General features: G+C 42.0%; 1 protein-coding gene and 1 pseudogene across 10 annotated transcripts in view; both read left to right on the forward strand.

Annotated features, from left to right (window-relative positions):
- ADD1 (adducin 1) overlaps positions 1 to 14,990 on the forward strand; it is a 45,583-nt gene that overhangs the window by 1,044 nt on the left and 29,549 nt on the right. For 6 of the 10 annotated variants that reach the window (XM_011373775.2, XM_011373773.2, XM_011373776.2 and 3 more), the window contains exons 1-4: positions 2,122 to 2,272; positions 5,856 to 6,070; positions 10,144 to 10,306; positions 14,136 to 14,287. In XM_011373775.2, the coding sequence (XP_011372077.1) occupies positions 5,876 to 6,070; positions 10,144 to 10,306; positions 14,136 to 14,287 (510 nt within the window). In that variant the 5' untranslated portion in view covers positions 2,122 to 2,272; positions 5,856 to 5,875. Of the gene's footprint in view, positions 1 to 2,120; positions 2,273 to 5,855; positions 6,071 to 10,143; positions 10,307 to 14,135; positions 14,288 to 14,990 lie in introns of those variants that run through there. The other 4 variants (XM_023519686.1, XM_023519688.1, XM_023519689.1 and 1 more) reach the window with 2 other exon arrangements.
- On the forward strand, positions 14,499 to 14,617 carry LOC111728835 (annotated as a pseudogene).

Raw genomic sequence — 14,990 nt, forward strand, 5'->3', positions numbered from 1 at the left:
AAAAAATCCTGTCACCCTTTCCATCGCCACCTTTTAACATTTTTCTAGCTTTATCGAGGCATAGTTGACAGATAAAATTGTAATATGTTTAAAGTGTACAGCATGATAACTTGATGCGTGTATACACTGTGAAGCGATTCCCACAGTCTGGCTAATTAACACATTCGTCACCTCACTCGTTGGGTGGGGGGTCCACTTTCTACTGTGTTGTTTTGTTTCAGTAAAACGAATGGTGCAGTTTCACTCTGGACGCGGACCTCGTGGAGCCCTTCCAGAGGAGTTAGGGACCTCGTGGAGCCCTTCCAGAGGAGTTAGGGACCTCGTGGAGCCCTTCCAGAGGAGTTAGGGACCTCGTGGAGCCCTTCCAGAGGAGTTAGGGACCTCGTGGAGCCCTTCCAGAGGAGTTCGTGTGTCCCTTGCAGCAGATGCTTGATTTCAGGAGCAAAACGTATATCCCTACTCCGTGTGAAACTCTCAGAGCTCGCTTACCAAAGTGAGTGAGAAATCAAGTGTCCCTGCCCTTCCTGGGCCCGCAGACTGAGATGGAGCGAGCGCATGCGCAGATATTCTGGTCCTGTTCGAAGTGGCTGAAGAGCTGAGAAGAGTGTGTCCCGGAGCACAGCAGGCCCGGTGCCGAGCTCGGGGCCTCGAGAAGGCTGCACAGAACAGGCCGTGTTTGAGCAGGGTCTTGAGAATGAGTGGGGCTGAAGGATTGGGAAGAGAGGCCAGTTTACTTAAGGCCATTAAGAACTCCTCGAGCTGGGCGCCAGGCACTAAGTGTCAAAGAAGGGGACACTGGTCGCTCTCTCACTGTGCTGTCTTTTCTGTGCTGCCATCTTTAAAGCTGAGTAGATGTTCATTCACCAGGTGACTGCCACCTGTCCCAGGCCACCTGAAAGCACCTGCCGAGCTCTAAAAGCATCTCTTCTGCGTAGCGTTCCCGCTTCCCGGGGCCGCCCTGACAGAGTACTGCAACTTGGGGGCTCAAACAGTCGAGATTTATGGTCTCTCAAGATCTTTTCTTTTGAGGCTATGCAGAGAATCTGTTCTAGGCCTTTCCCTGAGCAGCTGGTGACTTGCTGGCAGTCTTTGGTGTTCCTTGGCTTCTAAATGCATCACCTCAGCTGGTCTTCATGTCTGTGCCCAAATGTCCCCTTTTTATAAGGACACCAGTCATACTGGATTAGGGGCCCACCCTGCTCTTATATGACCTCATCATAACTACTTACATCTGCGAGGACCCTATTTGCAAATAAAGTCACATTCTGAAGGACTGGGGGTTAGGGCTTCACCATGAATTTTTGGGAACGCAGTCCAACCCGTAACACCCTCTGTCCACTCTTCCTGCCTCCCACCACTGGACACTTTCTCCTTCCTGATTGATACATAAGTAGTTTCTGTAGCTTTTTCTCTTTGGTGCCTTGCACATAGTGTGGAAAGTAGCTCTAGGGAAGGTATGCTAACCACGTGGAGTTCATAGGAATAAAGGAAGGCACTGCAGAGGTCACCTCTTTCCCTGTTCTACTGATAATGCCAAAGGCAGGCTGGGGTTGAGTGTCAGGTGGCCAACACCAGCAGAGGCCACCACTTTTATTACCACATGAGCATGTTTGGCACCTCCTGGTTCATTTTTCATGGAGCAGTACTTCACGATCACCTGGCGGTCATTATGCTTTCTGAGATATGCTTTAAGAATATTTAGCAACCGACAAGACCCTCTGGGTCTTCTAGCGGATGCTTTTCTCAGAGAATTTTAATGGTGACCTTCTTTCAGCCTTTGGTTGGAGTGTTCTTCTGCCTTTAGGGAATCAGCAGTAAATCATGTGAATGGCCGAAATAGCCATTAGCAAAATGTCTGTGCCTGAAGGGAATGCCAAGAAATAATGGAATCTGCCCCAAAGCTTTAGAATCAGCTCATTAAATATCTGAGAGAAGCGAAAATGTGTCTGGTTTCTGATCCGAGGTTTAGTTACACATCAGTGAGGAACGGCTCACCCTGGGGCTAGAACGAATGCCTTTGCTAAGAAAGAACATTCCAGGGCACCTTTTGTTATTTCCAGGTCAGTAAATAACATACTAGGCAGAGTGATGTCTTCTGGGACATCAGAAAGGAATGTTAATCTTAAAATATCTTTTCTCCCAACATCAGTAACATCTGCCTGAGAGAACATACTAAAGTGTGTTCGCTTGACGGCGAGCAGAGCCCAGCATCCGCGAGGGGCCGACGGCCAGGCTCGTCTCTCTCACGTAACTCACTCTCCTTCCACGCCGTGTAAGTTGTAGGCAAATTTTAGCTGTACAAATTAAGATTCGTGAAATCTTAAAATTTTTACGTTGGTAAAATTACAGCAACTTTATAGATTATTGAGAGAGAAACATTAATCCGTGCTTCTCTAGAAGCAATTTATTCAGCTTTAATGCAGCTTCTTTGCCATATTTTCTTGTCCGTGTGTGATTATAATATTGATAAAATTATATAATAGGAAATTTTATAGTTTTTCACTTGAACATGTTATCATATGCTAAAGAATCTTCATAGTTTTATAATATTGTATTGCGATTTTAATATTTATGTTACAATCATCTATGTATTGGACATTGATCCTACTTTTTAAATTATTTTAAGTTACTCTGAATGTTGCCAGAATTTTTTTACATCTGTATTTCTCCATTTCTTTTTTAAAAAGTTGGATTAAGTAATAACTTCTTTGTAGAGGTCTTCCTAGAAAAAATTACTGTCCTAACACTTCCTTAAAAACTTAAAAAGTTAATGAAACCTGAAGCCATAACTGATAGAAAACCAAGTACTGTGAAAGTGGACTTGTGTTTATTCTTGATTGTTGGTCTCAGCATATGTATACTTTGATCGTGATTTAAGTTTAGATTTACGTTTCTAGACTTCCTTATTGAAGGAAGGGAAGGCACGCATGTCTGATCTAGAGCCTTTATCTCATCCCATTCACATGGCAATTTGTAATAAAAAGAGCTGCTCAGCCTTATCTTCAACGCCTTGGTTTTACAAAGGCTCTTTTCTTTCAGTCAGCTCTGGGAACCAGGAAACAGCTATAGTTGCTTCTAAAGCAGGCCCCTGTATCCTTATTTACTGATAAAAGTGGCTTAAAATAGGGACCCATTTATTAATAGGGAAATCATAATACTGTATATCCTTTTGTCTTTTTTTTTTTTAATTGGCTCAGAATATTCAGCTTCATTTACATCTAACGAAGAAACGTCAGACAGCCATTATTGTTTTGTTCTTTGGATTGATCTTTTAGCACAAACTAGGTTAATAGTGAACCGATTAAATATTTTAAAGGAAACATTTAGAGAACAGTACGTTTTAAAGGCTGCATTTAGATCATTGGTTCATTTATTCTCTGTTGACTTTTAGTCCCTTGTTATTTTTATATTTTGCCTTTGAACTGTCGCTTTAAGCATTTGTTATTTCTGTCGTATCTTTAGGTTTTAAAAGAGCAATATCTGAATTAATCTTTTTCTTAAAAAAAGTTTTCTTCAGCTGATTCTTTGGCTGTTGGTGCTACAATATTTTTTGTATAAACAAACTATTTTTTTTAAGCCTTGGTATTCAATTTGGTCCCAGTTCAGTGGCATTGGTATCACTTGGGAGCTCACAGACTTGCAGAATCTCAGGCCCCACTCTAGACCTACTGATTCTTAAATGTGATTCCCAGAGGATTCATATGCACATCAAAAAATTAACAGTGCCAGCCTCAGATTCCCAAGGTTGGAGCCTCCTGTGTTCAAGGCCAGTCTGCACCTGTGCCCTTGACTCCATCCCTTCCCATCCCTTTGGGGATGCCGCCACCCTCTCTCGTCGTCATCATTCACAGTATGGCTTAGAGGTTAAGAAAAAAATGGCCTGCTTTGGAACCCCAGCCTTCTTCCTAGCTGAGTGACCTGAGTTTCCTCATCTGTAACTGTGAGGGAGATAATAGGATGTCAACTAATAGGGGCGGTGAGAGGAACAAATACAAGTAAAGAACAGTGGCTAGAAATACAGTTCTGGCTGCCGTCATTCTCCTTCCCCTATGGTCATTCGAAGGGGTGTGCGTCAGTTACCTGTTTCAGCCTAACAGACCGTCTTAGGACTTTGAAGCTTAAAGTACTTATCATTCGTATCTCACGATTTTGTGGACCAGGACCTCAAGCAGGGCTTAACTGAGTACTTCAGCTCTGTGTGGCATCCACTGTGGTCACTTGATGATTTTCAAGTATTTTATTGTTATTTTAATTATTAAGTTGTAAAAGCTCTTTACATATTCCAGATGAAAATCGATTATTAGCTATATGATTTGCAAATATTTTCCCCCATTCTGTGGGTTGTCTTTCCACTTTGTTATGTATCCTGGGAAGCACAAACGTTTTTCATATTGAGGAAGTCCAGTTTATATCTTTTAGTTGGTCACCCTTTTGGTGTCATATGACTTTGCCTAACTAACCCAGGTTCTTATAGATTTACTCCTTTGTTTTCTCCTAAGAATTTTATAGTTTTTACTGTTACATTTGGATCTGTGTTCCACTTGGAATGAATTTTTGTGTATAGTTTAAGAAATGGGCACCAGTTACGGTTTTAGTTGCTAATTTAATCAGATTTAAATCTTTGTCTTGCTTATTACCTTCTGTGGCTTGGGGAACTGTTCACTCACTCGCCACGAAAAACACTCTGCCTACAGCTTCTGAGACTTTCTCATTTTGTCTCCTTGATCTTAATTTACTCAAAAAAAAATTAAATTTGCATATCCAGTATATGCCGGAAAGTGTTCTAGGTGCGAGTTCTGCTTCCTCATCTCAATCTGGCCAGTCTTCTGCTGGCCAGATTCCTCTCTCCTGGCCTTCAGTACCATCCATGTGCTGAAGACTTGCTTCCAGATCGGCCCCTCCGCCTTTCTCAGCCCGTCTGTCTACCCGGCTAGGCTGTAAGTCCAACTTTCCCCAAGTGAGGACCACAACTCATTAGTTTTTGTGCCCAGCACGGTGACTGGACATCATAGATGCTCGTAAATGCCATATGTGTGTGTGTGTGTGTGTGTGTGTGTATAGTTAAAGCTGCCATTCACTATTTACTCTTGTATAGAAACAATAGAAATTGAACTTTTGGTATGATTAATAAAGGTGTAGTTCAGAGATTTAGTACTTAAAGATGAACATAATTTAGTATGTTTGAACATCATTTTAAATAAAAGTTTGGTATTTAAATGTAAAAGTAAGTAGCCATGTTAGCTGATGTTTAAATTTGAGCCATTTGGGCATTTTTGGAGTTATTCACAAACTAGGGCATGTTGACGTTTTCAGAACCTGCTGTTCTTTGAACCTGAAGGTGGTGTCGGTGAGGGGCGTTTCCCAGTTGCGTGAATACAGACGTGCGAGCAGCTTCTCTCTTACTATCTTTTTGGGGAATTCTTTGCAGTATCACTACTGATACTTTTTTGGAAAAATGTAATAAATCAAATTTCTCCAGAAACGATCTATGCTGCTGTTCACAGATCCTGTTGGTGTAGGCAATATCATGAATTAAACTATCTTGTCAATATTTTAATATTTATTTAGTTCTTTTTCAGTTTGTCAGAGGGCATAATACTTTTGTTAGATCGTTCTCCTGTTTTCCGCCGAGGGACAGTGGCACAGACAAAAAATGCCATTGGAAGGGTGGGAGATGGCTGACCAGCCATGTGCCTCCGAGGCCACAAAGAAGCCTCGCACGTCATGGCTCCGATGGGTCAGTCAGTAGAGCGTCCTCAGGCTGACCACTGTACTTAGCAGGCTGACGTGCTCGCTATAAAATGCTATTGGACATTGATTCAAAAACAATACTTCTTTTTGTTTTGATTCTGTAGGAGCCTAGAAAGATTGTGCGATGAATGGTGATACTCGGGCCGTCGTGGTGACCTCACCACCCCCGACCACAGCCCCTCACAAGGAGAGGTACTTCGACAGAGTGGATGAGAACAATCCAGAATACCTGCGAGAGAGGAACATGGCCCCAGACCTTCGCCAGGACTTCAACATGATGGAGCAGAAAAAGAGGGTGTCCATGATTCTGCAGAGCCCCGTAAGAACTGCTTCCTCTCTGAGCATCTTCCTTCTTCCAGAACTTCAGCTCTCGTGCTCTGTTGGACGGGTCCTAGGCAGTCTGTCTCTTAACACGGGAAGTCAGTGCCTTGTACGTAGGTGTATTGCTGTCGAAAGAATTCAGTGTAGTTCAGGTTACCAGAGACGATAAGTGAATCTTGAGTATGAAAAGGATAGGAAGTGTTTATTTCTTTTTACTCCTTCATTACTTTTCCTGAGAGTCTTTATTTATTGGGACCTTTCAAAAATTACTATTTCCTCCAGAATGCCTAGCTTGGTGCTGAGCACATAGTAGGCCTCAACAGTGCCTGATTTATTGATTCATCAGCATTTTGAACTGCAACTAAATGCCTCCTGTTTGCATCTCTGGTAAAGGAGTTCTGTTTTCATACTTTCTCACGTTGATGCTGCTGCCCTTGCGTGTGTGTCATCCTTCTAATCTGTTTTTATTTTATTTTCTTAATATTTTGGGGTGTCATTTGGCAGATAGTCATTGGATTTTTAAAAAAATGTTTATTATGTCTTATGCGCTGTTCAAGGAACTGGAGATTTAGCAGTAACTAAGACATATAGGGCCTCTAACTCTAACAGATTTTATTTGTTTGGTGGTTAGTATTCACATATTGCTGAGGTATAATGTGCAATACACAAATCTTAAGTGTTCAGCTTGACACATTTTGATGTGTATAACACTGACGTAAGCACCCAGATCAAGTCTCAGACTTTGCCTTCTAATCGGAGATGAACAGTAAACAGCAGACAAAAGCACACCACAGGAAGCAGTTGGATGATTAGATTGAGCATGACTTGGTTAGATGAGGCTCTCGGAGGAAGGGAGATTGAATCTGCACTCTGAATGGCAGGAAGGAGCTGGCCGCTTGTGTGGGGGTCGGGGGAGAAGCATTCTGGCCCTAGGGAGGAGCTAAGTGCACTCCCAGGATAGAGATGAGCTTGATGAGCTTGGAGAGTCAAAAAGTGATCAGCATCACGAGCCTACGAGGCGACGCGGAGGTCGGAGAGGGAGGAGGGAGCAGGTCCGGGAAGGCGGGGTAAGCTCAGATCGGGAGTTTGTTTGGCATTCAGAGTACATTAGAGAGTCGCTGGAGGGCTGCGCAGAGGACTGGCAGGCTCCGTGTTCGAAGAGCTCGTGCTGGGTTCGGTATAGAGAGAACGTCCTGTGGGGGAAGAGAGAGAGCCGGCTTCTAAACCAGATGGTGGTGGCTTGGGCTGGGGTGCTGCTAGTAGGGATGGAGAGAGGTACACTCATTTGGGTTTTATTTTGAATGCGGGGTGAATAAGACTTACCGATGGGGGGGAGGGAGAGGTGAGAGAGAAAAAGGTCAGGATGACATCTAGACTTTTGGCTTGAGCAGTAGTTCTAGATAAAAGCAATAGGAAACTTAATAAAAATCCCTAGAGCTAGAGCGAAGAAGCTAAATGTACAGCACCTACTACGTGTCAGGCACAGTGCTAGGTACTGGGGATGCGGAGAAAGTCAGATCCCTAACCACACGTTGTTGAGGACAGTCACCGACCTCAGCTCAGGGTGGGGTCCTGGGGCAGGGAAAGGACATGAGCTCAGAGACTGGTAAAGCCTGGGGCTTGCCAGATAGCCACGTGCCTGGTGTTGGTTCTCGGTGTTGGGAGCGGGGGTCGTTCACGCACAGCGAGGCGTGGACGCTGATGCTGATGGTTAGGTGGATGCGAGGAGAATTTGCGAAAGTTTCCTTCAGACTGTATCTCTGTTCTCAGTGAAACAGCACACGGAGTCACCTGCCGAGAGCGGGCGCAGGGCGTGGTGCAGAGGTTTGAGGAGGGAAGCCATGGGGCGGGTGAGGGGGTGGGCGAGCAACGTCGGGGCTGGTCGCTGGGTGAATGGGAAAGGCGCACTCAGCTCGCTGGCCGGGAGTTTACACTGAGACAGCACAGCGCCTTCTTGCTTTTTTCTGCAGCCACTTTCGCAGCACGAGTAGGAGGGATAAGGAGCTGAGCGTGACCAGGGCTGGGATTTTGCCAGATGAGGTGGTAGAGAGTTGAAGGTATCAGCAAGGGAATGGTCATAATGTTCGCCTAAGTGCCTGAGCGGGGCGAGGGAGGTCAGGACACTCGGAAGGGGAGGGACAGTGGGAAGGTGTTCGCATCACCACGGAATTGACGAAAGGATGGATGCTGGGAGGGGCTGTTTGGAGAGCACACGCCTGGCTCCGAGGTTGAAGAGGGGCCCGATGACTAGGAATGAGCAGGCCTGGGGCGTGGCCTTGGAAATGGGAGGCAGGGGTGAGTCGGATGACGGGTCGTTGGGGGAGAGGTGGTCAGGATGTTGGGAGGTGAGAATGTGGATGTTAACCACCAGCACTTAGGACCAAGGAAGCATGCGAGGTCATTAGCTGACGACTGCTGGCTGGAGCCAGGCTCTGGGATCCAGATGGGTGGCTCCAGGTCTCTGCTAAGTTCACCTCCCTACTGCACATACAGGCCACCTGGAATGCTAGGGACATAGAGGGCCTCGTGTACTGTCATTGTTTTTCTTTCTGTGTTTTCCTTACTAAGCTTTAAGTTCCTGGATAACAAGGACCGTGTTTTCTATATGTCCCCAGTGCCTGGTACTTCTGTATGTTGAATTGTAGAGGAGTGTGTGTATGTAGTACTTGTTGTAGTGTATGTTGAATTGTGCTTCCTGTAGATTTTATATGTGGATTTGAAAACCACTGAAATAGATTGAATTTTCAGATTGAGGGCCCACGAGGGAAGGGGACTTGTTAATTCAGCTTTTGCATCCCCTGTGCCCAGTGCACTCCGTGGTGTTTAGTACCATCTGTCTCTGTACCTCTCCACCTAAAGCTGTGCCCCTCTACCGATACCGGTGCGTTCTGTATTGCCAGCAGAGATGGCCTCATGACCATGTGTTGGTGGTTTATTTGATTTCTCCCTTGTAGTCAGAGCCCCAGTCAGCTTTACCCTCCCTCCTTGACTGCCGCAGAGTGTGATCTGTGACGGGCAGCACGCGTAGCACGATGTGGTAGAGAGGGGCCCCTGCCCCTCAACGTTCTTTTACCTGTCAGATCAACACCAGTCCATTTGCTTGTTGCTTGCTCCCCTCAATTGATAAGTGTACTTTACCTATAGATATACTCATCCCTTAGCAATGTATCTTTTCAGTTCGAGCAGTGAGAAACTAGAAATAAGATTAATGTAGAATCATCTAGAAGCCCTTGGAGTGCTTTTAGTCATATCTGGATAATCAGTGAACTCATTTCACTTTAAATAAAGATTTCCTTATGGGATACGTAAAAAATTATTTCAGTACAGTTGGGGAAACTATAAATTATGTGTATTGTTTCAAGAGTGACACTATATTAAAATCACCATCAACCCAGCTTAAGCTTTCTGCCTAATTTTGGATTATTCCATGAAGGATAGATGTTTTAGGGTTCCTTTTTCAACTTTTAAAAAGTGTTTTCAAAAAATGTATTTCGAAGAAAATACTGAGAAGCACAAAGTAGAATATGAAAATTACTACTCTATCGCTAAGAGAATTAGAGTAAACATTTTGGTGTATTTGCTTTTAGTCTTGTATTTACTCTTACAAAAATTGGTTATATATCAAATATATATCAAGAACAATTTTATGTCATTTAACTTTTTTCGGCCTTTCGTGTTGAGTGTGCATAGACTTCCATTGTCAGGTGGGTCAGTGTATTTCATCACTTTTCTGCTGCTTAAACTGTAGCTTGTTACCTGTTTTCCCTCTCATCAGTAGTGGTAGAATGAACATCCTTAGGAATACATCTTTGAGCATATCCTGGATTATTTCTTTAGAAAAGATTCCTAAGAACAGAATGCCTGTTGAAGTTTTTAAGCTTTTATATTGTTAAATTACTTTCTAGAAAGAATGTACCAGTTTATGCTTCAAGTAGCCATGTGTGAAATATCCATTTGTCTTTCTAGCACTGAATGAAAACAAACAAAAAATTAATCAACGTGAAAGTTACCCCTGCCTTCCAGGAACGGAAAAGAAATGGTATCTCATTGTTTGAATTTGCCTTTTATTAGGCCTTCTGTGAAGAATTGGAATCAATGATACAGGAACAATTTAAGAAGGGGAAGAATCCCACAGGCCTGTTGGCATTACAGCAGATTGCAGATTTCATGACCGCCAATGTACCCAGCGTCTACCCGGCAGCCCCACAGGGAGGGATGGCAGCCTTGAACATGAGTGAGTAGTTCCTGATTCTGCATGTGCTCTGTCATCTTCTGGAAAAAGTTCCTGACATTTTCTCATTTGAAACAGATAGGCATACACTACTATGGAACACATCAAATGGAGTTTTTCCAAAGTTAATATGTTTTATAGTAAAAATAGGCTGTAAGTCTGAACATGTCCTGAAGGTAGAAGGCTCCTTTTTTATCAGCCAGTGAGGCTCTGTTGTTTCTCAGGCAGATGACTTTTCTCAGATCCTTTGTGAATTGAACTAAGCAGAAACAATGCTTGTGGAGTAGCACATCATTTTTGCCTGAACTCATTTCAGCCAGGCCAGCATTTCTCACCCACCATTCTTCACTGCTGCTTGCAAATGAGTGAGAAACAGGAATTCTGAAAGAAGGCCGGAAGGGAAATGTTGGATGGGTGAATGTGAGCAGAGACCGGATAGCTGTGCAAAAGTGGGGCCCAGGGTGACTTGGGCGCCAACTGGTATGACCTCCTGTGTACTGACCCCCTGGACCAGTCTTTCATAGTTCTAGCTGGATAATCATCTTCCAGTTGACTGTCGTAAGGTATTGGTTTCTGTTAGACCACCTGGCATTTGCTGTTTACCTGTTCATTCCATGATATTCTTAGAAGTTGACCGACATTCAACAGAATGATATATCATTAATATCTAGAAAGTATTAAGCATCATGTTTAATTTACTAGCTCAAACTGCCATCCAGAAATCAAATGGTAGTAAGGTTTCACATTTTCACATGGATTCTTAGTGGGTCCCAGTGATATTTCATATGAATTACTAATAAAGGAATTCAGTTTTTCCGGTGAGCCCTGCTTCATAGGTGGTTCTGTGTTCTATCAGTAGGCACACAGGTCTGGTGGTTTCTTTTTGTGTTGTTAGCAGCCATTGATGTTCAGTGCCTAGATCCATTAATTTAAGGAAAGTTTCCAAGACGGTGATGTTTTAATCCCATCATTTCTTCTGTATTCATTAGTTAGAATATTTCTATAAAGGAACTTCTCTGGGAAATGGGACGTGGCCAGGAAGGTGGCCACTTTTTTCCTGTCATTGAAGGCACATTCTGGGGAATCCGGCGCTGACCATTTGTTCATAGGAGAGCAGCTTCCCCGCATCGGTCTGCAGCAGACCTCTCCCAGAACACTTGTGGAGACGAGCCCTTGACTTCTTGCATGCCACGGCCTTCGGACGCCAGTGCGCATTTGATTTGGCTTGGGTATGAAATCCTTGGCTCACATTTTCCTATTTTATGTATCTCAAATACATAATTCATTTTCTTCTGGCCCAAAGCATTTCTGTTAAAAGTCGAAGACAACCTTTCCATCAAAGTAACCTGGTCTTTTTTCCTGGGTGTGCAAACTGTTTTTCTCTATAGTCCAGCAGTTATGCCAGAATGTCTTAGTGTTGGTCATTCTGGGTTAATTTTCTCAGATGATATGCCCTTCTAAATCTTTTTAATTTTAGCGATATTTTCTTGAATTGGTTTTTGGTGATTACTCTGTTCTCTTTTGTTTTCTTCTGTTATGTGCATGTCGAATTTTCTTGGGGTGTCTTCTTTAACTGTCACTTTTTCTCAGAATTTTTTTATTTCATTTTTCTGTGATTTAAAAAATTTTCATCTTCGACTTTTTAGTATTTTTAAGATTTTTTTATATCTCATTTTTTTATACTGTAACCCTCATTTCTGAATTTTTCTAATGATTTAAAATTTTTTTTATACTTTTATTATTAACGACTTTGTTTACCTTGTTATGAAATAGCAGGTTATCATTTTCATTTGTTTTGTGGACACTTCTTTCTTGTGTGTTTTCTCTACCTGTAAAGATGTGATTCTGTTCTTTTTTCTTATAGTAATTTTTGTGTAGCATGTGAGCGCAGTATTTTTCTGTTGTCGCATGAAGTTAGTTTTTCTGGAAGAGTCTGGTTCAGGAAAGTTTCACGAAGGTCGTGGCCCCGGAGCTCCCTCATCTTTCCCTTCTGTGAAGTGCCGAAACCATGGCAGCTCACTTAATGAAATCAGGCTCTGCTCCCCTCGCTTGCTACTACCTGGACTTTTCTTTCCTTTCTTTCTCTCTCTCTTCCCCTCCCCTCATCCCCTTTTCTTCCACCCCATCCTCAACACTGACACACTGACATCCTGCACTCTGTCTCTGTCAGCCCGACCTGCTTATATTTTCAGCTTCGTGGGCTTACCTTGTTATCTAGTTTTGCTGTAGCTATCATCCTTGGGTTTTGGTTCTTTTATCTTGTTGCTCTAGTTAATATTTTTGTGCAGTGTTCAGATAGAGGTTTAAGAAGATTCAAACACTGTACTGCCACTGCCACCATCTTTTGAAAATCTACAGATATCTAAAGTAGATCGACATGTTGATCAAGATGACAGATACTTGTTGTCTGTCAGAACAACAGCATTGTTCTCTATAATTTTCTGTATGTTTCAGATAGTTCATAATTAAAAAGAAAAATATCAAATTGAACAATATATAACGAGGATAATTATGTCATGACCAAGTCTGGTCGTGCAATCAAATACTTTTTTTCCTTTCTAATGTATATGTTTTTTTTTCTTCCCCTTTCTTGCTTTATTGCACTAGTTAGACTCCCCAGTAGAGTATTCAGTAAGTGTGCAAGTGTATTCAGTCTTGACGGTGATGGTAAGTTTTTTGTAGACTTTTCTTATCAAGTTGAGGATGTGCCCTTCTATTCCTAAGTTGCTGAGAGCTTTTATCCTGAATGGTTGTTGGATTTTGTGAAATCTTTTTCTGCATCTATTAAAATGATTGCGTGGATTTTCCTCTTCAGTTCGATATTATTTGCTTTTTGAATGCTGCACTAACAGTGCATTCCTGAGAAAAACTCTCCCAGTCATGAGATGTTATTCTTCTCATGTATTGTCGGATAATTTGCCGAACTTTTAAGTGTTTTTAGTCTGTGTTCATGAAAGAGGTTGGTCTGTTTTTTTTCTTGTAATGTTATGTAATAGTATGTCTTTATGTGGTTTTAGTATCAAGGTAATACTGGGCCTGAGGGTCAGTTGGAAAATGTTCAGGAAGCATTTGTGTGGAATTGGTATTATTTCTTCCATAAATGTGTGATGGAATTCACAGCGAAGTCATCTGGGCCCTGGAGTTTTCTTTATGGGAATGGTTTTAACTGCAAATTCAGCTTAATGGAAATAGGGCTACTCCGGATATCTGTTCCTTATGGAGGGAGCTTTGGGACTTTGTGTCTTTTAAGGAATTTGTCTATTTTATCTAAGTTAAAAACTTTGCTGGCGTAGTTGTTCATATTATCCTTTTAATATCTGTAGGATATATAGTGATGATCCCTCTCTACTTCTTCATAATGGTAATTTCTGCTTTTGCTATGTTTTATTGATGAGTCTAGAGGTGTATTTTATTTTGTTTTGATTTCATTTTATTTTTAATCTTCTCAAGATTTAATCAGTTTTTCTCTTTTTCTGTTTGATTGATAGCAACTTTTATCTTTATTATTTTTTCTTTTTATTTTCAGATTTAATTTGATCTCTTTCTAGTTTCCTGAGGTAGAAACTCAGATCATTTTTTTAAAACCTTTCTTTTCTGATAAACATTTAATACTGTAAATGTCCTTCTAAGTATTGCTTTACTGCATTCCACAATTTTGCTACTTTTTTGTTATTGATTTCAACTTAGTTGTATTACCTTAGGGAACATGGTCTTTATGAGTTTTCGAGACCAGTTATGGCCTAGTGTGGAAGATTATCTCAGAACCGTTATTATTTGATTTACATTTGGTAAGAAATATTAAATCTTTGAGTTTTGTTTTTCTTTATTTCAGGTCTTGGTATGGTAACTCCTGTGAATGACCTTAGAGGATCTGATTCGATTGCCTATGACAAAGGGGAGAAATTACTGAGGTGTAAATTGGCAGCGTTGTACAGACTAGCAGATCTCTTTGGATGGTCTCAGCTTATCTACAATCATATCACAGTGAGTAGCGAGCGGAGTAGTAAGTGAACGGTGAATGGAACAGTGCCTGCCTGGACTGTCTCTTTCCATTTAGAAGCAGAAGCCCCTGAGCTGAAGTAAACCTGGGAACAGCTTCCTTTTGATTCCTGACGGCAGAGTATAATTTTCTGAGAACTGGCCAATTTGAATTAAAAATTACGAGAACAGTAGTTCTTTAAAACTCCTTCCTAGCATCTGCGGCCATGCCACCCTGGACAAGCCCGATCCTGTCCGGTCTCAGAAGCTAAGCAGGGTCGGGCCTGGTTAGTACTTAGATGGGGGACCAGCTAGGAAGACCAGGTGCTGGAGTCATAAAAATTTAAAAAAATAAGGGATCGTAAGCTGACAAGGTCCTTGCAATCCGTGAGGTCAACCAAGGGTTGCCTTGCCTAAAAAATAAAATAAAACAAAAATCAATCAGTCAGTCTCCTTCCTTGCATGCTAACCTAATAAATGAGTATTTACCAAATCATAGGCAGTTCCTAAAATTCTTTTTTGCCCCAAAACCTAAGAATGAAGATGTTTTCTTTCTTACTCTGGTCAAAGCTTTCTCTCTTTCTTACATTACTTCTTTAGCTACTCCATTTTTAGCCATTTGTCAACATTATTAGGATCTCTTAGTTTTATTCACTTCATTCTTGCAATAAATATTTACTGGGCGTCTGCTGTAAATATTTATTATTCT

Source organism: Pteropus vampyrus, unplaced genomic scaffold, assembly GCF_000151845.1.
Source record: "Pteropus vampyrus isolate Shadow unplaced genomic scaffold, Pvam_2.0 Scaffold231, whole genome shotgun sequence".
NCBI lineage: Eukaryota > Metazoa > Chordata > Mammalia > Chiroptera > Pteropodidae > Pteropus > Pteropus vampyrus.